The following is a 24546-nucleotide window of genomic DNA, read 5'->3' on the forward strand; positions in this document are numbered from 1 at the left end:
CATAGAATTACCATAAAATTAAATTAAAATTAAACTATTCGACTGTACAATAAAATTAAAATATTCACGTCTATAAATAATACCTAAATACAAATTAAAACTTAATATTAACTAGCCCAAGGGGCGTATCGCCCCGACCCTATGGTGACCGGTTTGTGGTAGGTCCTCCAGCGCTCATGAAGCGGGCTACCGTCCCACTCCCTCACTGCGGACAGCAGCGTATTGGCGGATGCATTTATCGCCTTTCTGGCGGCGGCGCTCTTCGCTCTCAGCAGCGCGCCCCAGCCCGGCGCGCGCCCCTTCCGCCCGCCCGCCATGCGTTATTATACTGTACGCGCATGTCTCCCACTGCTGCACAGGTGTAATCTGACCACAACTCCACTGTGTAGACACAAGTACAAAAACTTAGGAACAGCTGCCGTTTCACGTCGTCGCTGCATTTGGCGAATCTTCTGGCTAGCATGTTCGCTCGTACTGCAATAGCTCGTCTTTGCCTTTCAATGTCCCTGTGGTCTTTCAAACTAGACAGCAGGATGTGGCCTAGGTATTTAACCTCGTAGACTCTCCGCAGTTGAACTCCATCAAGTAACAGTGGCGGTACGCTCAACGGCATATTTGCCGCTTCCATGACCATAAACTCTGACTTGTCCGGATTATACTTCATGTTGTGCTGACTGGCGTATTTTCCGCATTCCGCAAGTAAGTCTCGCATAGCGGCTACTGATGGAGCAAGCAGGACCATATCATCGGCATACGCTAGGTGGTTGGCCATTATGCCGTTGATGGAGCAGCCGACCCCGGTTTTAGTCAAGGCCTGTGAGAGCCCATCCATGAAGACACTGAAGAGTGCTGGTGACATGCTGCCCCTAATCTAATCTCTCACCCCGATTGATTAAGGTTCTACCTACCTACCTACCTTACCTACCTACCTACCTACCTACCTACCTACCTACCTACCTTACCTACCTACCTACCTACCTTACCTACCTACCTACCTACCTACCTACCTACCTACCTACCTACCTTACCTACCTACCTACCTACCTACCTACCTACCTACCTACCTACCTACCTACCTACCTACCTACCTACTTACCTACCTACCTTACCTACCTTACCTACCTACCTACCTACCTACCTACCTACCTGCCTACCTACCTACTTACCTACCTACCTACCTACCTACCTACCTACCTACCTACCTACCTACCTACCTACCTACCTTACCTACCTACCTACCTACCTACCTACCTACCTACCTACCTACCTACCTACCTACCTACCTACCTACCTTACCTACCTACCTTACCTACCTACCTACCTACCTACCTATACCTTACCTTTATATGAACAATACCTTACCTTAATTGACCGTCACCTTAAAATGTTTATTTCCTTTCGGTACTTTAATTCTACTACGCTGCCATTAAATTAAAACGTTGTTACCGATCACTAAATAATAAGTACACATGGCTCTGTAATAGTACATTACTACAGAGGCCGGGACAAAAGGGGTTGCCGGCCGAAGACATATAGACGGCCGAGCGAAGCGAGGCCGGATAGGTCTGAGCGCGGGCAACCCCATTTCCCGCCGAGGTATGTATAGTGCTTTTCTCAAACATGCAATGAAATAAATAAAATAAAAAAATCCACGAAACCCAAGTATTATTTCTAGAAAAAACTAAAACTACACCCAAAATATAACCAACACGTACCTATATCATTATCACGCGTATGTTTTACACGAGTCGTGTATTTTTACTACCTACCCGTATATTTTCATGTATCTTTGATTTTTTCGCCTTGTATCCGTCTGACTGTCGTTTTCGTCACATAAGTTTACATAGTCTTTCATATTGATATCACGTTACACATACATCGTTGCTTTATGCATGGAGTAAATAAGTATAATTTCCACAGTGTTGACGAATTTGTAGTTACATTCATTTAAAATATGCTACAAAACTGTTTCTAATAAACTGTAAGCCATTTTTCTTAGTTTATCAAATAATGAAATTGCCATAAGCAACCTACATACTTCGTCTTTGACTTGGCGGCAGAGCAGCAAGTTATTTAAAATCAATTCTGCTTACGCTGCCAATTCCAACACCTACGATTACAATAAATTTCATTATTTCGTCGGAACTCATATTAAAGTAAAAAAATCAACAACGCACTATAAATCCAATAAAACAGAATGAAAATTTTTCAACTTTACCTCCATAAATAAAAAAATAACTACGCGTGTTTGAGTAGACCTTTTTACCGCTAACGTTTAGATGAAATATTTTAAATGTTTTTATTTGTGTAGTTAAATTTATAATTTAAAATTATAAAATTTAGTTAATAATGTATTATATATTAAGTTCATGTTGGTTTTATACAAATAAAACTGCTAATTATAGCAAACATTGTTTTTTGTTTTTTTTTTATAGGGGTAGTGGCAGTGTCATTACGAACCATAAAGCCAATACTGCCTCTAGTTTTTTTTTTATGGATGAATGCCACGATGCTGTGTCACAAATATCTGTGAAATGAAAATTAAAAAAGAGGACTTTGCCGGCCTAGGCCTGCAAGATTTGTATGAAATTCCATTAAATACCTTTTGTCCTAGCCGCACCTGAAACGTCATACTTCGCAGCCTATTATAAGGAACATAACATCAATATTTCATTGCATGTTTGAGAAAAAATAATAATTCTAAATATAATGATCAGAAACACGTAATGCAAAAAATATATACATATACAATAAAAACTATAAAAACGTGACCCTTGCACGGTATGGTTAAAATACTGCCATCATAAGATCCTTATACTGTGACCCGTTTGCTATCGCCGCCGCGCACAGCGCGCGCTCACGTGCTCGTCGAGCGGTTCGGGACGCGCGGGCGGGGCTTCACGGTTTGCCGCGCACCTCACCCCCTCAGATTCGTTGATGAGTCGAATCATATCGCCTTAAATAGATTAAACTACGATCCTCTAAGTGTGGCTTTATTATTTTACTTACACAACTTACAATGAATAAAGTTTTCCTTGTCGTCAAAATGGAAGTCGATTCTTGATTCTAGCAACAAATTAAACTAATTCGGTTTACAATTTCCCCCAGTGATCAATTTAGATTGTACTTACTCCAGATATACAAGTGCCTAAGACATTGTATAAATTAAAGACGTTCCCAGAAATGGCTCAGCTTCACTGCGAGAGTTCAATTAACTATTCCTTCCTAGCCAGCTATTATCAGGGAAATCGGGCATATCGAGATATTCCCAGGCATGTCATGAAACGCCGCCATTTTATGACTTAAGCGACTACCTGTCATATCGTTCAAACCTCAACGTTTGACGATTTGCCTGGCGACGTTTAGGCATATCAAATAAGTAAGGTAGGATACGTAGGTTATATTAAGTTACAGAGCCAATTACATGTTCTTACTTGCAGAGTTTCAATCGAATCGCGCCCAGACACAGACCGGACGAGGCGGCCATGTGCAAGGCGAAATTAATCATTCCGAGTGCCTTGAGCCGCAGCCTAGACTGTCTGCCCACTGGCGCGTTCGGCCGTGAAACGCGCGCACTATTAGCCGACGTGCGGGAACAAATGTGACGCTAATCGAACACGGCTTGTGAACAATGTATTTGTAATCTTAAGACTCAATATTAACTCAAAACTTTAGATGTACCTGGGGACTTAAGACGTGTGGAGAAAATAGGGATATCAATTTAATATCAATATCAGTGCCTCGAGCTTTTCTATACCAATTTTTAGGGTTCCGTAGCCAAATGGCAAAAAAACGGAACCCTTATGGATTCGTCATGTCTGTCCGTCTGTCTGTCTGTCCGTGTATGTCACAGCCACTTTTTTCCGAAACTATAAGAACTATACTGTTGAAACTTGGTAAGTAGATGTATTCTGTGAACCGCATTAAGATTTTCACACAAAAATAGAAAAAAAAAACAATAAATTTTGGGGGTTCCCCATACTTAGAACTGAAACTCAAAAAATTTTTTTTCATCAAACCCATACGTGTGGGGTGGTATCTATGGATAGGTCTTTAAAAATGATATTGAGGTTTCTAACATAATTTTTTTCTAAACTGAATAGTTTGCGCGAGAGACACTTCCAAAGTGGTAAAATGTGTCCCCCCCCCCGTAACTTCTAAAATAAGAGAATGATAAAACTACAAAAAATATATGATGTACATTACCATGCAATCTTCCACCGAAAATTGGTTTGAACGAGATCTAGTAAGTAGTTTTTTCTTAATACGTCATAACTAAATCGTAAACCGCTATTTTATTATGTTACTTGCTGTTACGGAACCCTTCATGGGCGAGTCCGACTCGCACTTGGCCGCTTTTAATCTAAAGTAATCGAAACGCATTAAAATATGATGTCGTTTTTGTAGCATAAAAAGATGTTGATGGAGAAATTATTTTAATTATTTTATAAACGAAACTCGCAATATCTCATGTTACATAATTATTGTTCCTCAAGCTAAACCAAATAAGTGTTCCGTGAACAAAGTTTTGTACGGAACACTAATTAGTTATTAAGTACCTATAAATATAATCTGTTTGATATCAAGTTTTATGCTTTATATTACGGCCAAAGGTACCTTACCTTAACTCTCTGTTTCAGTCAAAATGCACCCAGACACAGACCGGACGAGGCGGCCGTGTGCAAGACGAAATTAATCATTCCGAGTGGCTTGTGCCGCAGCCTAGACACTGTCTGCCCACTGACGCGTTCGGCCGTGAAACGCGCACTATTAGCCGACGTGTGGGGAGCAAATGCGACGCTAATCGAACACGGCTGGTGGTCAATGTACTTATGTATTCGTAATCTTGAGGTTACTCTCAACATTAACCCAAAAGTTAAGACGTCCCAGTGTGGGGAAGTTAGGAAACACGAAACGAGTTGTTATCAATTCAATATCAGTGCGTCGCGCTTTTCCATAGGTAATAGGTAACTGCATTCACAAGTAAATTTTAACTTCATCGACGGAAAAAAATGGCCGTTTGAATTTTTTATCAACGAATGACGGGTGTAATAAATAATATACACATTTTATTTTTCTTTGAGCTGAGAAGAAAAAAAGGGTTGTCAAAAACACAATGGTATCATGTTTTACGCTCTTAATTACTGCCAAATGAGTATTCCTTCTAATTTTCACGGTTCCCATAATTATTTTTACAAAGCTAACTAACAATGTATTTCCTCCCAAAATCACTACGTATTATTTTTAAACAATCACTCGTACGAATGCCATAAAATATTTATGAAAGAAACCTTTCACTAAGGTAATACCTACTACTCATGAAATAACTGAATTTTATAGATAAAAAATGGGATTTTGTCAAATTGCTGTATTTACTATAATGTAGAAATTGTATACAAATCTTGTTCTCTGCACAACATGATTATTATAGGTGTTTAGGATTGGTTACATTACTGCCTCCGCAATCAATCCAAGAGCTGTCCTCCGGGAAACGCCTGAGAGAATTGTGTACAGGTCAAGCGAAACACTACTTAAACTCTATACATTCAAAGTTCAATATTGAATGCTGTACGATGGCAGCAATTAAAAAGTCGCGTTTAGGTGTACTTGTATACAGTTTGCAATTTTGGGGAATTGATGACAATTTGGAAACAACACAGTCAATACGAAATGCTCCAATTGGTAAATGTTTCTTTGTTTTCTGTGATTGATTCGTGTTTTCCATTGAGGATTTTATGCACCTTACCTAGTATTATCGCGTTTATTATCAGAAACCAGAGAAATGGTACCATGGTATAATTGTTGAAAACAATGCGATGCTTGATGATGATGATGATGGCCTGACCGATTTCGGCCACAGCGACTGTGTGTTCCGGAAAAGGCAATTTCTAACCCGTGTTATTAGAAAAAAAAATACTGTTTTGTAAGACACATTGGCAAGAAAATGGTTAAAGCTTTAACCCTTAAGTGTTAAGCGTTAGGGTTAATGCGATGCTTATGATCCCGATAGCCAAAGGGCTTCAAAAAGAATACTGTTACGGTTCTTACACCTGTATACGTTAAAAACTATACTTTCTATTTATATTTTAATTTGTATTGTATTGTCATAGCAAGTAGGCCTACTAACGAAAACATGTAAGAATATTTGAATGAGTCACTTACTGAAATTCAAGTGTAAAAATAAGTTGCTAGGACACATTTACACCAACAATGAAGTGTTCATTTATTCCATGCTTTGATTACGTTACTATCTAAGCCGGCCAGGCCGTAAAAGGCCCGATTTAAATAATGGTAAACGAAAATTTAATTTTACTGCTACCGCGCCGCGGCCTCTAGTATTTGTATGCAAAAGACTATTGTCTCCGCTAGAATACATATTATCTACGCTATATACATATATTTGCGTATCGTGCTGTTAAATATCATCTCTTTCTACATTGATGGTGACATAAACAGAGTCACCGTTATTTTTTGTGACTTACGTATCGAAGGCATCATAAGAAACTCCAGGAGAATAAAAAAGCTTTAACTCTTTTCTTGCCAATGCATCTTATAAGATATCATTTTACGAGCATGTTTTTTCCTCTATCAGGCCCGAGCGAGGCTTTAACTCAAGATGTTAATAATTTTTCCAAAAATAGGTTTAAAAACAATACAATAAAGAGCCTAAACAATTTTCAACTACCTATAAGTACTTTACCCTGCCTTTTCTTTTCAAACTAAGCTTTTTTATATTGTGTTATGTAGCCCACAAGATGGCAGATAATCAATTAATCATTATTAATAATTATTCATAACTTTTCGCTTGCAATAATAAAAAAATTCGTGTAGGATGCAAAAATATCAATTAAATATCGGTACCCGATCAAAATCAGGATTGTACTCGTAGTAGTGATTTCCTACTCCGTTTGAAGTGTATTCAAGCCGCTTCACAAACGTAGTTATATCGGAACATCTTGTTTGAATACGCTTCCTACTGCAGACGTATAATTACAATATTATACCATCAGTTTGAAGCTCAAATTTCCCCGGCGCACTCCAGCTTATTGTTACAATTATGAGATCTGACGCGCCCCTGGGAAGTGCAGTATAAACACCTGTCAGCATTGTCAGGATTTCTCGTGTGATTCTCGTTATCCCCTTTATAAGTACATACGTAGATGGTTGGTTCGTATAGATGTGCTATACGCGTGCCTGAGGAGCTCCGTGAGGGACAAAACATACGCAATGCGACACTGTGATTGGTTGAATTTATTAATACCATAATCCATACTAAATTTAAGGTGGGGAATTAAAAAATGAACCAATTACAATTTAATTTATATTTTTGTAACATTTCGATGAGTAACACTTCATTATAATTTGTGGCTTTCACAGAAGAATCACAGAAGGGTTCTCATGCTTCAAGTGCAATAAGAATTTCTGTAGGAACTTCAGATAAAAATGATTTTATCTGAAGATCCAACAGAAATTCTTATAGAAAGGTCCTTATTGTATGTCAATCATTAGGACCCTTTGTCTAAGGAAAGACACATTTATTTTGTATTTGACTAATTTTTGTCAAGCAGATCTGTCTGCGAGCGATACCTACTACCAATCCAATCCAATCCAATTAATAATCGGGGGGCACGGCAGTGCCCCCGCCAAGTCGAGCGCGAAGCAAACACTGCCGTACCATCCTTTACTGGAACCATTTCGCCGCATTTTCAGGCCCCTATTAAAGAACCTCTGGATAAGACCAGAACGCAGAAATTTTGGTCATCCAGTAAGCTATAATCACATACTTAAAATCCAAAATTTCAAGTCTGTAGGTCATTTAGTTCCGAAGTTAAGCGAAAGCAAAGTTTCGCATTTATGAAACTCACTCATGATCATCAGAATAGAACTAGTACTTCCCATAAACTCAGAGAGCTGAAATTTGGTACAGAGTTAGGGTTTAATGGCCACATAAAGGGAAAACCTAAAAATATTGCAATATCAGTCACGTTTTAAAGATATAAGAACTGCATAAGTAAGTTTGTAATCCCATATAAATACATGATATTACAAAGTTACTGTTGCAGTTTCTACAAATAGTAGGTAAAGTAAAGGTACACTACGATGTACGATGTGAGTATGAATGAAGATATGTTTAGTTATGATATGTGTATACATAGTATGGGTATGAGTACCCGAAAAGAAGGACTGCCTACAAAAAGAGATGAGATCCCATCAAAAACATTACATGTAAAAAGGTGCAAGTCTCGCAACGCTTTTACTACAAAAAAGTTTTGAGATGTAATATGAAACCAAGTCGGTTATTTTAATCAGTGCCAGGGGGTTTCTACAAAAAGAAGTGAAATCCCACCAAAAACATTCTGTAAAAAACTAGCCAAGTCTCGATGGAGCTGCTTGTTTATCTCTAAAAAGTAATGAAATCTAGACAAAGTCGTGCCAAGTCTAAGGTTCCTTACTGCGATTTCTTTATTATTATAGTTAATGTTGTGTGACTTGGCCGTTGAAGGGTACACAAGGGTACAAAACCAGGTGCTCCATGACACCATTGCACCAATCTGTCGCCAGAACCGCTACCCATTGACGATGGAAAATTGCCACTTGGAAAACGTTGATTCAATAACCAGTCAATTGTAGGCTTGATAAAGCTGGGTATTTCAATAATACTTATGTATGGGCGAGCCTGAAACAAACACTTCTTTTTGGTGCAATGGCAGATTGGTGCAATGGTGTCATGGAGCACCTGGTTTTGTACCCTTGTGTACCCTTCAACGGCCAAGTCACACAACATTAACTATAATAATAAAGAAATCGCAGTAAGGAACCTTAGACTTGGCACGACTTTGTCTAGATTTCATTACTTTTTAGAGATAAACAAGCAGCTCCATCGAGACTTGGCTAGTTTTTTACAGAATGTTTTTGGTGGGTTTTATTTTATATTATCTTAGACTTACTTTGCTTATCTAAACAAGTTAGTCGACGTTTCATTTTGTCAGGCAGTTCGTTTTACTAGAAAAAGTACTAAGTTTACTTAGTTATAAATAGCTACCTTCCGCCAATCAAGAACATTTCTGCCGCAGCGGTCATCCGTTCGTGTTCTATTAAATTTAGTGAAGTTTCATTTCCACTTTATTTCTGTGCCTCAATATTTACCAAAGTTATAAAAGGACTTTGCAAAACAAACGGAATGTTTCGTTTTATTTTCCAAATTCTGCAAACTTGTAGAAGCCAACTTTTAACAACGTTAAAAAATAATATAATATTTTTCGTATGTACAGCCATAAAAGGAATGTGTTGCCATGAAAATATTAAGGTACGCGCTAATAAGTTGATTCGATCAGTTTTTCCGAGCTAAGATGCGTCTTGTTTTCAAATTACCTACGAACGGAACACTACTAAAATGTGTTTCCGACCATATTTCAATATCAAACGTGGTAGAAATTGGTAAATGCTATATGCCTACTAATTATTAATTATCATGTCACTAATTATTAATTAACAATTACACGTGTCTCTAAATCGAGACTACAACGTAGCGACTACACCTAAATCAGCAGTGTGTTTAAAATAAAACTGTATTATTTTCCAATCGCTGATTGCTCCGAACTAAACTAACAAAAAACATACTCACGCAAAATATATTTTGCGTATTTCATAAAAGTGGTTTAATCCTTTTAAAAATAAGAAAGATAAAATAGAAGAAAAGGGTCCATCTATAGCGAACTTCAAGAAAGCATACTTTCCAACCACATTCACTATATAACTTTAATAATTCTTGTTTCCTATATAAAAGGAGTACCCCTGAAGAACAATGAAAATCTCTTTGAGATTTTGCAACGGATCGGTACAAAGGTGACCTACACAGTGCCCAAAACCAGCGTGAATTATATAACCCGAGTGCCATCACGTGGCGAAAATGCGTCCAGGCAAAAGTCGATTATTGTATCGTTCACGAACAGATACACAAAGGAGGATTTCATCGCAGCGTGTCGCATCTGCAAGACCATCACCCTCGATGATATCGGCTTCCAGGGAGCCGGCAGGGTTTATGTCAACGATCATCTGACGGTGAAGAATAAGATACTCCTGAATAAGACAAAGGCTGTGGCAAAGGAAAAAAATTTTCAATATGTGTGGGTGAAGCACGGAAAGATTCACGTTCGGAAAACCGACTCTTCGCCAGTACTACAAGTGAGAACGGAAGAAGAACTTTCGAGGCTTCATTGAAACTGTGCACCGCCTTAACTAATTTGTACTACCAGCCCGTCGACCCGCTACGTGACTTTGTTACCAACAGTTTGAGTGTCGCTGGTCTAGCTCGCCTCATTGTGGCTGAGCGTCCGTGCGGGAAGGTCGCGATCGTTAGTTACCTACTACGAGTATTATCTGTTATAAAGGACTTGTTTCTGTTTATGTTTGCGAGTAATTTTATAAGGAATAAATGTAAACTTAAAGGAGGAAATGAAATAAGGAGTAAATGTGAACTTAACTATTGCTTACAGCTACGGATTGATGAGATAACCTACCTATTTCCGTATTACTTATTGTGGAGTGTGTACTTACTAGTTTTAATTAAATTTGAGACCTTTAGTTATCTATCTACTTTGCTATTGTCCTACCGTGTCAGTTGCTACCTGCCTTAGTGTTTATCACCAAAACGTGAGGGGACTTAGGACTAAAACTGACATATTCCGTAGAAATTTGCGAATGAGTGACTACGATGTTATCACCCTAACTGAATCATGGCTATGTGACGGTATTCGAGATGACGAACTATTCGATGATCGTTATTGTGTGTGGCGTCGCGACCGTGACTACAATTTGACGCAGCAATCTCGCGGGGGCGGAGTGATTATTGCAATTAAACGTAGTATTTTAGCCACAAGTGTCCCGGACTGGCAATCGTCGGCCGAGGATATGTGGGTATCATTAACGTTACGCTGCCCTCGTAGTAAGCTAACCTTCAAACTTAATATTTGCACTATTTATTTATGCAATGAAAATATGGGCAACTCGTTTGCAGATCAGTTAGGTAATTTTTGCGACCAGGTTGAGTCAATAGTAAACAATTATCAGGCCGATAAATTCCTCATACTCGGTGATTTTAATATGAGTTGCATAGAGTGGTCTGAATCTGAATCTGGGTTAGAACCATCGAATGCCTCCGGCGACCATATAAGTTATTTTCTGGATACCTTCAGTTTTTGCAATCTGCAGCAATTTTGTTCAATTAAAAATGTTCACGGAGGCATTCTTGACTTAGTATTCTCAAATGACTATGTTTCGGTATCACCGTGTATCGACCCACTAGTTCCCGAGGACCCGTACCATAAAGCATTATGCATAACCATGTCTTTTGTGGAACTCCAACAACTTACTACCGCTAAGCGTACCATATTTGCATTTTATCGCGCTGACTATTCTTCAATTAACAGAGATTTGCGGGCTTACGACTGGCCCGCGGTTTTAGGCTCAGGTGACGTCGAAGAGGCGGTCAATTGTTTTTACAACACTATATATGATTTGCGAGATAAGTACGTGCCTAAAAAAAACGGTAATAATGGTAATTACCCACACTGGTTCAGTCGCGGGCTTATACGGGTAATAAAGGAGAAGTATAAGTATTTCAAAAAGTTTAAGACCTACAATAACCTCTCAGACAAGTATACTTTTGAATTACTTAGAGATAGGGTCAAGCTACTCGAACAAGAGTGCTATTCCAAATACATAAATCAAGTTGAAGACTCGCTAAAAACCAATCCGCGTTATTTCTGGTCTTTTTTGAAAAATAATAACAAGGGATCCTCTTTTCCTGCCTCGATGTCTTACTCTGGCTCTACCTCGGACACTGGTGAAGGCATTAGCAACTTATTCAGCGACTATTTTCACTCTACTTTCTTAACCAATAATGCTTCACCTGGTTCTCAGTCTTACCCGCTTGATGAGCCAGCAACTTCTGTTATTGCTGATATTGCGTCCATCGAAGTCCAGCCTGACCATGTTATGAAACTTCTTAAAAGTCTAGACCTTAGCAAATCCGCCGGGCCTGATCATCTTCCAGCTGTTTTCCTTGTAAATTGCTCTGAAAGCATCTCGTATCCGCTAGCTATACTTTTTAATAGATCACTGTCAGAGGGAGTCATGCCGCGCTTATGGAAGTCTGCTTTCGTTACACCTATTCACAAAAAAGGGAATAGGAGTAATGTTGCGAATTATCGACCGATATCCAAGTTGTGTCTTGTAGCCAAATTACTTGAGCGCGTGGTTTATAACCAGGTGTATGCCTCTCTTAAACATGTATTCTGTCCCTTTCAACACGGTTTTCTTAAACAAAGATCTACTGATTCCAACCTTATATTATTTAATGATTACCTGTCAAACAGCCTGGATAGTGGAGACCAAGTCGATGCTGTGTACACAGATTACAGTAAGGCGTTCGATCGCATCGACCATAATTTGCTATTACAAAAACTTTTATCAGTAGGTATAAGAGGTGACCTCTTTCGATGGTTCTCCTCTTATGTATTGAACAGATCTCAAGCGGTTGTCTTGAACGGATTCTCATCATCGTGGGTGAAAATCCCTTCAGGAGTGCCCCAGGGATCTCTTCTTGGACCATTATTATTCACCATCTTTATACATGATATTTCCCAATGCTTTAAACACTCAAATATTCTTTTATTTGCGGATGACATGAAAGTCTTCCGAGTAGTCAATAACACCCTTGACGCTACTTACCTTCAAGAAGATCTTTGTAGACTAGATAATTATTGCGCTATCAATAAACTAGATATAAATGTGTCCAAATGTTTCACCATCTCCTTTACTCGGAAGCGTAATGTTTTCAATTCTAACTATATGTTAAAAAATGAGGTTATTTCCAAGTGTAGTGAAATAAGAGACTTGGGTGTTGTAATGGACAATAAGTTGATCTTTGATCGGCACGTTGATTCAATAGTGAATAAAGCATTTAAGGCACTTGGTTTTATCTTAAGATCGTGCAAGAACCTCAAAAGATTAAAATCAATTAAAATTATCTACTGTGCATTTGTAAGAAGCCATCTAGAATATGCCTCTCAGGTTTGGAACCCCTGTTATGACATCTATACTTCAAAAATTGAAAGAATCCAAAAAAAGTTTATTCGTTTTCTGAGATTTAAATTCAAAATTCCAAAACAAAGTTATAATCAGCATTGTACCAAACTTCATCTTCTACCTCTCTATATCCGGCGTAATATATCTGACGTAATTTACATTATGAAAATTGCTCAGAACTATGTAGACTGTCCTGATCTATTAGCGAAATTGATGCTCTCAGTCCCCTCACGCATACCTTGTCGCACCAAAAAAACGTTCCATATTCCCTTTGTTCGTAGTAAATACAGGAAAAACTCCTTTCTTCTAAGAGCTTCTAGGTCTTTCAATCAGCTTTGCAAACATCATGATTTCATCGATCTGTTCTGTGACAGCTTTAGTTCTATACGCAAACTAATGAGCCAAGACTTCTCCCACTGTTAACACTTATGTACCTACTTCTGTCGTTTTTTTTTTTTTTAATATATTAGTATTTCTCTTTTGTTCTTCTCGTCCACTGTGTAAGTCTATTCTCCATGTTAAGCAAAATATAATTGTAAGTAAGTATTATTTATTAAATTTGTAAGTTCGCACGCTATATACTTTATACAGTTTTTACCTGTGGAAACTTGTAATTGGCTTACTGTTTCTATGTTATTACCTAACTTGTTACTCAAGCTGTAAGTTTTCCTAATAAATAAAATAAAATAAAAATAAAAATAAAACGGTAAGCAAAGTTTATAAATGTGAGATCAATAACGAGTACCTTACTATGCATTTTAATGCCAAAAATATACCTAATTTATAATAAGCCATACACCATAACTAAAGTGCTTTCATTATTATTATTATCAGTGAAATTGACTAAGCTTATGTGTCCTAGCAGTATCAACAGGCCAGGGTCAGTAACATTAGTCTTTCACCACCGATACATGTGGCTTGTTATTATGAATGTCATGATGTGGACATAGACTTTATTCCATAGATTTAACACAATAGTAAATATTAACGGACACAAAAAACTTTAAAATATAGTAATATGCGCACAGGTATAGGGCTTCCAGTTGTAGATTTCTGATTTCATCGACGTATTGATTTGTGGCAATAGATCGCTAATCGTAAGGAAATTGTTCTAATACCAATAAGGTCTAGTTTCCTCAGTGTGTTTAACGGTCAAATAGCACTATCTTTATTATAGTGCCAATTCTTCGGTTTAGGTTGCCCAGGTTCATAAAAGTTTGTTTACTTTTATTTAAATACCTACAGATACAGAGTACAGTGAATAGAAGCTCCGCGCCTTCGTAACATGAGGTAATTTGCGCTAACATTGCAATAACGCGAGATACAGAGCCATCAACAGCAGCCGGGAATGTAATTAATCGGTGACGTAGTAAATAGCGACGTCATCCGCTCACTAATGCACGATAACGGCTTGCTACACATTCGTAATGTTGATCAAAGACTCGCGGCCCGATTCGAACTTTGGGATACGACAAATATTACAGCTAGGTACTTTATAGATTAATATGTTCAATATGACGTTTCACACGTTGACATTGACATATCTAATCTATATCGTATCTAGATGTAATATTTGACGTAACTTAAAGTTCGAATCGGACAGTCGTGCGGGACCGTTATTAGAGTTAGACCAAGATAAGCCTGCAACGATTTTGATAGGACACGCAGTGCAAGTGTTGTTTTAAATGTCAAACTTCTATGAAATGATGACATATAAATTACACTTGCACTTATAAATAAAGAATATAGGTGTTAATAACAACCTACATGTACACTGAATGAGCTAATCCGTACTAACAGTATTAACATACTAGGATTAGTAACGTTATCCTTTCATTATCCATGCGGCTGATAAATGTATCCAGATTATTCAGAGTACAAAGCTAGTAATACGCGCTAACATAACAATAAACTGAGACTGGGAGGCGTATTCTGATTGTAATACAGGTTATGGATTTGATCTGTATTTCTTATTGATATGATCCGTCAGCGTCAAAAGTGACATTTATAAATCACCCATTCGAAAAAGGGCCTTTTCTCCCCTGCGAGGAGGGATCAAAGTGACACTTTTCTATTCTAAAATACGATCTATTTAGTCTTACCATACATTTTTTTAGCCTTAATAATATTTTGGAATATTTATTTCCTCAAGCAGTAAGAAGCAGAAAACATATGCGTCACATGGTAGCAAAATTATTTCCACCTTGTGTGTTCAGATTCAGACTTGAATTCCTCACTACGCTCAGGATTCCATTTTAGAATCCCACGCTACGCTCGGGACTCAATTTTATTGTAGAACCCTTCGCTTCGTCCAGGATTCATTGTACGACCTCGCCGTAAATATATCAATTTGCTCCCTTGTGACACAATCTACTATTCTGGTTGAAGAGATCTGGCAGGTCATTCCCATAACAAATACAGATCTATTTCATTACCTGTTATTGCATATATCAGTATACGCCTCGCGAAATTATATACGCAATTCAGTATCAGACAGGAATGCCGGTAATGAGTGACGTCATATCATAGAGCTTTCATCCGCTCACTGGTGTAACTTAATGAGTTGCTTGACATGAGTCGATGTTGATTACTATTAGGTAGGTAATAATAGTAAAGGGCGTAAAGTATTGGAGGTCCAAGTCGTAACTTTATAAAGTAAATCCGGTATCGTCTTGGGTCGGGTCGTCCCGTTCGTTTTTCGTCAAGTTCTTAAATTAGTCCTATTCTGCTTTCGTCACGCATTCTACATTGAAAGCCACCGACGATTGTGATGAATGTAGAATGAGTGACGAAATCAGAATAGGACTAATTTAAGAACTTGACGATAAACGAATGGGAGAACCCAAGACGATACCGTAAATCCTACCAAATTATAGTAGTTAGTAGGTATTACGAATGGGATAGTAACTCTGTTCCCTCTTTACGCTTAAATCGATAAAGCAATTTAAATGAAATTTGGTACCTATAGAGATAATTTGAGATCCGAGGAAGAACATAAAGGATAGATTTTATCAATCAGCACCATAATTTCACGCCGACGAAGTCGTGGGCTGAAGCTACTAGGCAGTTTATACTGGCGTTCACTTCTGGCCCCAATTTCACCACGCTACAATTGTCAGTGACATATGTCGAGCGACAATTGTCAAGCGACAGGTGACATATTACAATTTTATAAAATATTTTCTATAGAAATACTTACAAACATGCCAGGCATTTTGCTACAATTGTATGTATTACAATTATATTGTGAAACAAGAATTATTTTTTCTCGTCGACATATTTGTAGAATTGTCGTTGAACCTTGACAGGAAATGAGTTATATGTCGGAATTTCGTGACAATTGTAGTGTTTCTTGTGACAATTGTCATAAACTTAGCAAGAGAAATATCTGTTTTTTTCCGATATCATAAAGTTTTTTTTTTAAATAATACAATGATGGTGGCAAACAGGAATACAGCCCGCCCGATGGTAAGCGGTAACCGTAGCCCATGGATGCCTGTGACGTCAGCAACAGTGATGTTTTACAATTGTCGCACCTGTCACCGTGGTGAAATTGGGGCCTGATAGTTGGAATAAATAGGTATACCTACTCTTTATATTAATTATTATTCAGTGAGGCAAGAAACGGTCTTGACGGACCAGTCTACTGGTGTCGGTTAGTCGGTCAGAGACTAATTACTTTAATTTTCACGTTAATATTTCTAACCGTTCTTGAGATACAGTTTGTTGTACTTAAATCTGTACTACGTTTCAACCCTAGCAAGTAGATCCTATGAACATGCATCCGGCAGACATGTCCAGCCCAGTCCCACTTTAGCCTGGAGGTCTTCACCCCAACATCAACGACTCGGGTTTTCGAGCGAAGCTCTGTGTTCCTCACCCTGATCTTCGGACACCCAGGATACTTCGCTCCAGCTTTACGATTATAATACTCGATTGTAGATCACTTAGATAACACTCGATCCTTTCACTCCTTTCGACTCAGTTTCTAGAAATATTTCACCCTATATACCTACTACTTAGATACTTCTATGTTCATTAAGCAACCGGAAGCTCAAAAATTGAACATGATTACAAAAGGGAAAACCTCTCTTGCAGGGTCGTGAGTGTCATGACACCCAATTTTGATTGTACAAATACCAAGAAACAATATTTGTTAGTGAGTGAAATGTACGAGATATATCGTTTCATTTCCTCAAAACTCGTTGTCTACGTTCCCCCGAAGAGCATCTCGTACTCAAAGACCCTAATAAAGGCCTCCAATAAACGTATGTCGCGATTGTCTCACAATTCAAATAAACGTTGTTACTTGGCGCTTTGTGGTTTGTGGTGTATGTACCTAAACACACGCGAGCCTGGTATTTGAATTTGAAGGTGATCAAAGTAAGTACTCGCTGAAGCATTAGAGATGCTTCTTGAAGCCACAAGAACATACATATCTTGGTACCTATTAAGTATATAGTAAGTAGACTCAGGATGAGACGAGGAAAGCCCAATATTTTATCGCGAAATAATACGTTTTGTCGCCTAAAGGTGACGGTCCATTTCCAACGACAGCAACACTACTCATTTTACTATTCATTCATTTTACTATGGAAATTGATAATAATACCGACGCGTTCGTACTAGTAGTGCAGCTGCGGTCAGAAATGGAATGTTACCCTAATGCATGGAGCCGTACAGCGCTTTCTATAATTTGTCTTAGACTTTACAAATGTAATTTATATTATAATCAATGAATCATTGTTGATTTGTTACCGTAATATTGTATAATGTACTGTATCTTACCGCAAGTTATTATAAAATATACCTACCTACGGGTAAAACAACTAAATGTAATGGTCCATTTCTGACCGCAGCTGCACTACCGGTACTCAACGCGTCGCTGTCATTGTCAATTTCCATAATAAAATGATCAGGACCCCTATTCGACAAGCGACGTTTGACGTATCGTGTTGATCTCCCGTTGATGTAGGAAAAATCATAAGTTCTCGAATACGTACAATGTCAAATTTGACATTAACAATCCACAGTTAGGGTGACAAGCAAACAAAACCGAACCACCCTTAGTTTAGAGTTGAGTTTTGGTTGTACCAAATGATATTATCCACCGTTGATGGAATCAACACTCAGTATGCAATAAAATCAACTGTTGATTTGACGTGGATGCGAAATCTGACAGTTGTACATGTCGAATTTGGCCCCAGTAACGCAGCTGTCGTTGGAAATGGACTGTCACCTTATGATAAGAACTCGTAATATGTACGTAGGTATACCTACTCGTAATATGTTGTCATATTACGTTACTACGAAAGCCGGAAAATAGGGGATTACCGGCTTAGTATGATATAAACAAGCGTGCGTAAGCGGAACCACTTTACGAGACATGTAGACTAATTTTGGCCGAAATAGGTACTTAGGTAGATACACTTTCCTATGCAAGGGTTATCTTAAAACATCACAATGCAACCAATGAATAAGTAAACGTTTATCAATACTAAAATGTCGATTCTAAAATTGGCCAGCCATTGTGATCTAGTTCTATTCTAACGCATAGCTGGCCAACGAAACGCAACTGTCACTGTTGTACTAATATGGAAGAGTGATAGAAAGACACAAAGTGTTGCGTTGTCGTAGCGCAAGCGATTGCCACCTTGGCTAGGCCAGCTGAGCCCCTTAGCTAGATTTGAGTCAGTGGAAGCATTTTACATTTTATGAGAAACCGGTTAAAGAAAACGTACTGAGCCTAGCGGGAATTCACCCGCCAAATTTATTTACCATGAGAGTAATGTTTCGCAGTGTATTATCATGAATACAGGGATGGTAAGTATTGAGAATTTTAACGACGTTCAATCAAAACTATTTACAAACAGCAAACACAACACAAACAGTAATAATTGCATTAAGTCGATCCACGGTGTACTGTTTGTACGATACGAGTATCAATAATAACGCAATTAGAATATTAATACGATATCGGAGTCTAGTCTAAGTGCATTATCGACCGGCTTTGAGCTTGAGAGAGACTAGTAATACAATTTTGATTAGCAATAACATCAATCAATATTAATGAGTTGCCAACTGCAGAGAGCTTTGAGAACTTTACTGTCTGCAAATAAAGTATAAGTCCTAATATTCTTCATTACCTACGGGACACGTGTAACTTCTAATCTGGATTTCATGCTGTTCACATACATACTAACAACTTCATTCAAAAAAACCGGGCAAGTGCGAGTCGGACTCGCGCACGAAGGGTTCCGTACCACAATGCAAAAAAAAAAAACAAAAAAAAGCAAAAATAAAAACGGTCACCCATCCAAGTACTGACCACTCCCGACGTTGCTTAACTTTGAAAAATCACGCTTGTTCTATGGGAGCGCCATTTAAATCTTTATTTTATTCTATTTTCAGTATTTGTTGTTATAGCGGGAACAGAAATACATCATCTGTGAAAATTTCAACTGTCTAGCTATCACGGTTCGTGAGATACAGCCTGGTGACAGACGGACGGACGGACGGACGGACGGACAGCGAAGTCTTAGTAATAGGGTCCCGTTTTACCCTTTGGGTACGGAACCCTAAAAAATAATTAGCCAAACTCATTGAGTCATTCAAATAAATAATAAGTGAACTTAATAAGGGCGTCCGCTAACCTGGCGCGGGTGCTAGCGTTGCTCATACTATTTTTCGTTGATCCGCTCACTCTCTCTCTCTCTTTTCTCTCTCTCTCTCTCTTCTCTCTCTTTTTTTCTCTGTTTCTTTCTCTTTCTGTATGTTAACACGCTCAGGATGCAAACCACAGGCAGATAACCATCTCGCTGGGCTCGCCACCAGATATTGGCGTTAGTGTATCATCTTAATATTTTATTAATAGGTATGTAAGCAAATAGTTGATTGAATAAGCACGTTGATGCAATATGGCACTCTTGATTACTTCTATGCAAAGCAGGTTACTTTTCTCTGCGGGAGACAATATTTATGATCCCTAATCAGGAAAGCACACAGATTCCTACGGCATGTATACAAGCATTTTAAGTAGACATGCCACGAATATTCGGCAACTATTCGGTATTCGGCCTATTCGGCCACTTTGCCAAATATTCGGTAATAGGCCGAATAGTAGGCAACATTCGGCCGAATACCGAAAACCTACTGCACCTACGTAAAAAGAAAAAAAATCACAAAAAAATAAGTATATTTACCAAAAACTAGGTATATTTATAAAACTAGGTATAATATGGCTTATGATCGCACACTGTGGAGACGTAGCATACATGGTCGCGATCCTCAGCAATGAGGGACCGAGGAAGAAGGTATATTTAATATTTAAAATGTATTCTTGGATAGCGGTTAAATACGAAGGCACAGTTTTGAGCATTTGTTGATTCCAAAATATTTTATTTTTATCATGGGTCTGATTTGATTGACTCTAACTACATTCATTAATTATGTTCAACATAAAAATATGTTTTAGCAAACGTTGTTCTTTGCTGGCGAACAGTTTTCGTAATAATTGTGACTCCAAATGTTTGCATGTCGTGTCAAATATGCGTCACGGTGTCTTCTAAGTTTTTTGTGTATTTTGAATGTCTGGTTGGCCTTAGTAGATACTTCTCGAGATAAAAAAAATGCGGTGTTAATAGGTATATTCTTAATTGAAGAACAGCTTCCCATGTTTATATGTATAGGTCAGCAAACTGTATTTCAAATTGTGGTTGGTTGGCCTACTTTCCACTATGTATTATCATCTAAGACTACTTAGATTCTAAATAGTATGACGTTCACCTCACGTCGTAGCATGACGTTGAAAATATTCTATTCATAATTTATTTTCGGACCTTAAGCCCATTTGAACATACATTAATTTCGCTTTGACATCAATCAAAGTGGATCACGCTCGTAGAGTTAGATCAAGAAAAGTCTGCAACGATTTTGATAGCAAATGCAGAGCAAGTGTTATTTAAACTTCATTTCATAGAAGTTTGACGTTAAAAATAACACTTGCACCACCTGTGCTATCAAAATCGTTGCAGACTTTTCTTGGTCTAACTCTAACTACTTATGCAACCTTTTGGTACAATCAAGATACAGCGGGAATGCGCGCTGTGGACATTAGTGAAAACAAGTGTTACCAGCAATCGCATCGCCGATCGACCGTTCCCTGTTTCTATCCAGCCATAGCCATCTACAAAGCCCGGCAACAAAATAAGTAGTATCAAAACTCAGCGCACCGAAAAAACACCTAGAGTAGGAAGTGGCTGAAATGAAGTGGTTGCCAACGCCGGATAAGCGAAATGACTTTCCGGTCCCGGCGGCGTCGTAAAGCTCAACGCATGCATTTAATTTCGGGAGTTATTTTACTACGTGTACGTGAGAATACAGGGTGGACACTTTACATTTTTACCAGGGAATATGAGAGAGTTTCGGTAGTACCGGACTCGTTTTCATTTCGTTACACGGCCTGTATAAAGCGCTCGTAAATGTTGTGCAATGGTGGCTAGGTTGTTTATAATAACCGAGGACGTGGCGTTGTGATGCAAGAGTCGTGAATTGATTAATGAATGAAAGAAAGATTAGGAAATATCTTATCACATAGTGTTACAATCCCATCGCTCATAAAAAGCTTAATTGACAAAAAAAAACACTCCATTTTTCTTTTTTTTTCCATTGCTTTAATCCCACAGACACGAGCTGATTTAGACGGCGCGTAAACTCGTATATACGATTTTAGTTGCATTAAAGACTAATAGTTGCATCCAATTCAGCCGACCAAACAAATACCGCAATGTAATGAAACTCGCATGCGAGTTCTCGCACCGACTAAATTAGCCTTAGTCTTTTTTTATATAGCACAATTACCATCTAAATAGGTTAGGTACATGCGAATTAGACAGTTGAGTTGTATAAACACAACCAATTCACACCAGTTACGTTTAAAAAATGAAAATGACTTTCGAGAATTTAATGATAATCACTCGAACATGACAGTGGCAGTAAAGACAAACAGGCTGAAGACAACTTAAGTGTTCGCAACGCTCTCGCTGCTGGAGATTAATCTTACTGTTTACTTTCATAACCTCATACATACATAGACAACGCTATCGTAAAATAAGTTTTAGCGCGAAAACAATAAAGATCAGTTTCCAAGTAATTTGGGATAGAGTTACGAGCTTAGGATGATAAAAGGTCGATTGTCGACATAAAACTAATGAGAAGCATTTAATTACCGATATTAATAGCTCTCTTAGCTCGGCATTAATCTGAAATTAAAGCAAAACCTAGTGATAATTCATTTTCGGTTTTGCTAGCCATTTCAACGGTAAATCTATATATATAAATGCAAGTGTCCTGACTGACTGACTGACTGACTGACTGATTCATCAACGCAGAGCCGAAACTACAAAAGCCAGAAAGTTGAAATTTGCACACCAGATTGCATTTATAAAGTGTACAAGAGATAAGAAGCGATTTTGAGAAATTCAACCCCTAAGGGGGGTAAAAAGGGGATGAAAGTTTGTATGGGGTTAAAGTTTTCTTTTAAGCTAGGAATTTGAAACTTCGTAAAAAGATATATTATTAAAATACAAGAAAACTAATTTCAGCGTTTTTGAAAATTCATCCCCTAAGGTGGTGAAAAAGGGGTTGAAAGTTTGTATGGATATCAAAAAAATTTTCAAGTGGTGGACTTGAATCTTTGTATTTAGGGATATTATTAGAAGACAGGAAAAGTAATTTCAGCGTTTTGTAAAATTCATCCCCTAACAGGGTTAAAAAGGGGTTGAAAATTTTAATCCATTACAAATGCTTTGAAACTTCGTAGAAAGGCATAATAGCCGATTACAAAAAAAGGCATTGCAACGTTTTTGAAAATTCAACCCCTAAGGGGGTTAAAAAGGGGATGAAAGTTCGTCTTTGGGTGCAAAATTTATTTTAAGTTAGGAACTTGAAACTTTGTATAAGGGCTTAGGTACCTATTATGAGAATACAAGAAAAGTAATTTCAGCAACCAACATCAAAATCCACTTGACTTAAAACTTCATACAACTTGCTAAAAAAGAAAAGTACTTAATTTCAACATTGCTTGGATATGAAAATTATAGGTACTAAAGATGTAAAATGTTGAAGATAAGATTCACGCGGACGAAGTCGCGGGCAACAGCTAGTCTGAAATAAATCTATCCAAATACATTAAGCGTGGTTATTTGGTTCGGCGGCGAAGTGAAATTTGATTAGTAGGTATTTGCTGTAGATACTTGCTGAAATGAAATAGTTGCTGTACCTACTTTTGCTAAAATGTGAAAATAAAATAGGTAATTTATATAGTGCGTCAAGCAAATCTTGTCAGTAGCAATGTAAAGCAAACTAAAGTAGGGCAACACTCAAAGAGTAGTATTGCGCTAAGAAAAACAGCAATGTACAATTTACATCGAACCAAAAACTTTTTTTTCCGCTAAGCGCGCCCTATCCTATTACGTACGTCAATTCAAATTGCCACTCGCGGATTTCTCTATTGAAAATGTTTGAAATTGTTATTAATAGATATAGACGGACAATTTAAAAGCGGTGTGTGATGTTGATAAAAATATTAACTAATTTGAAGATTTCAATATAAAATTAAAAGTGGATTATGCCGTTAAACAAGAATATATGAATAAAAACATTGTTTCAGCAGGTAGATGTCCTACTGAATTTCAATATTTTATTAGATTTCTCAGTTGGCACTGTAGGCATTGTAGGCACCTTAGCTTTGATTAACCATAATATTTAATATATTGGTATTTAACAGCAGAAATATCTCTTGAAATAGAATCGATTCAGAATGTAAACAAAGATGAAGGCTGTCATTCGCGGTCCACATTCCACAGATAAAACACAGATGACACGCGATTTTCGAATTATTCGGACACAGTGTTGCTAACCCGTGATTTTTCAAATTTGCCGCCGTTTGCTACTGACAAGATTTGCTTGACCCAGTATAATACTATACTCTGTATTAATAGGCATTTAAATAAAAGTAAACAAAATCTACCCTCAAAATGGCTCCTTATGCCAGTTGAGGGTAGATGAAAACATTACATGATCAAATAATGTAGATTAAAGTCTGCTCGTTCAGTGACAGATCCAGGCGGTTTTGTATTTGGTTGGTTAACCAATAACTGTCACCAAGATACGATAACGATATGATTAAGATCTAACCTGTTTAATTTGACATTTGCGCGATTCTGGAGATACTCTTGAACGATTTCCACAGGATATGACTTAGAGATCCAATTCACATCTAATAGATATATTACTCTATCTAACGTAAAAGTGCCATTGGTTACCCGAATTGCGCTGCAAAAGAGAACTAGTTGATATCTAAACTACAACGTATCTAGAATGGATCTAGTACGTGTCGTCTTTTGTGACTATATTGAAGTTCGAATACGGCAGTTACTGTCTATTTTACATTCATAG

At 37.8% G+C, this 24546-nt stretch overlaps 1 protein-coding gene across 1 annotated transcript; it reads right to left on the reverse strand.

The window, feature by feature from the left end:
* Nucleotides 1–268: 268 nt before the first annotated feature.
* LOC134669393 (uncharacterized) lies at nt 269–859 on the reverse strand. Its single transcript, XM_063526914.1, has one exon. It carries the CDS (start codon nt 857–859, stop codon nt 269–271), a length of 591 nt encoding a protein of 196 aa, XP_063382984.1.
* Nucleotides 860–24546: the final 23687 nt, after the last annotated feature.

This window comes from Cydia fagiglandana, chromosome 12, assembly GCF_963556715.1.
Source record: "Cydia fagiglandana chromosome 12, ilCydFagi1.1, whole genome shotgun sequence".
Classification (NCBI taxonomy): domain Eukaryota; kingdom Metazoa; phylum Arthropoda; class Insecta; order Lepidoptera; family Tortricidae; genus Cydia; species Cydia fagiglandana.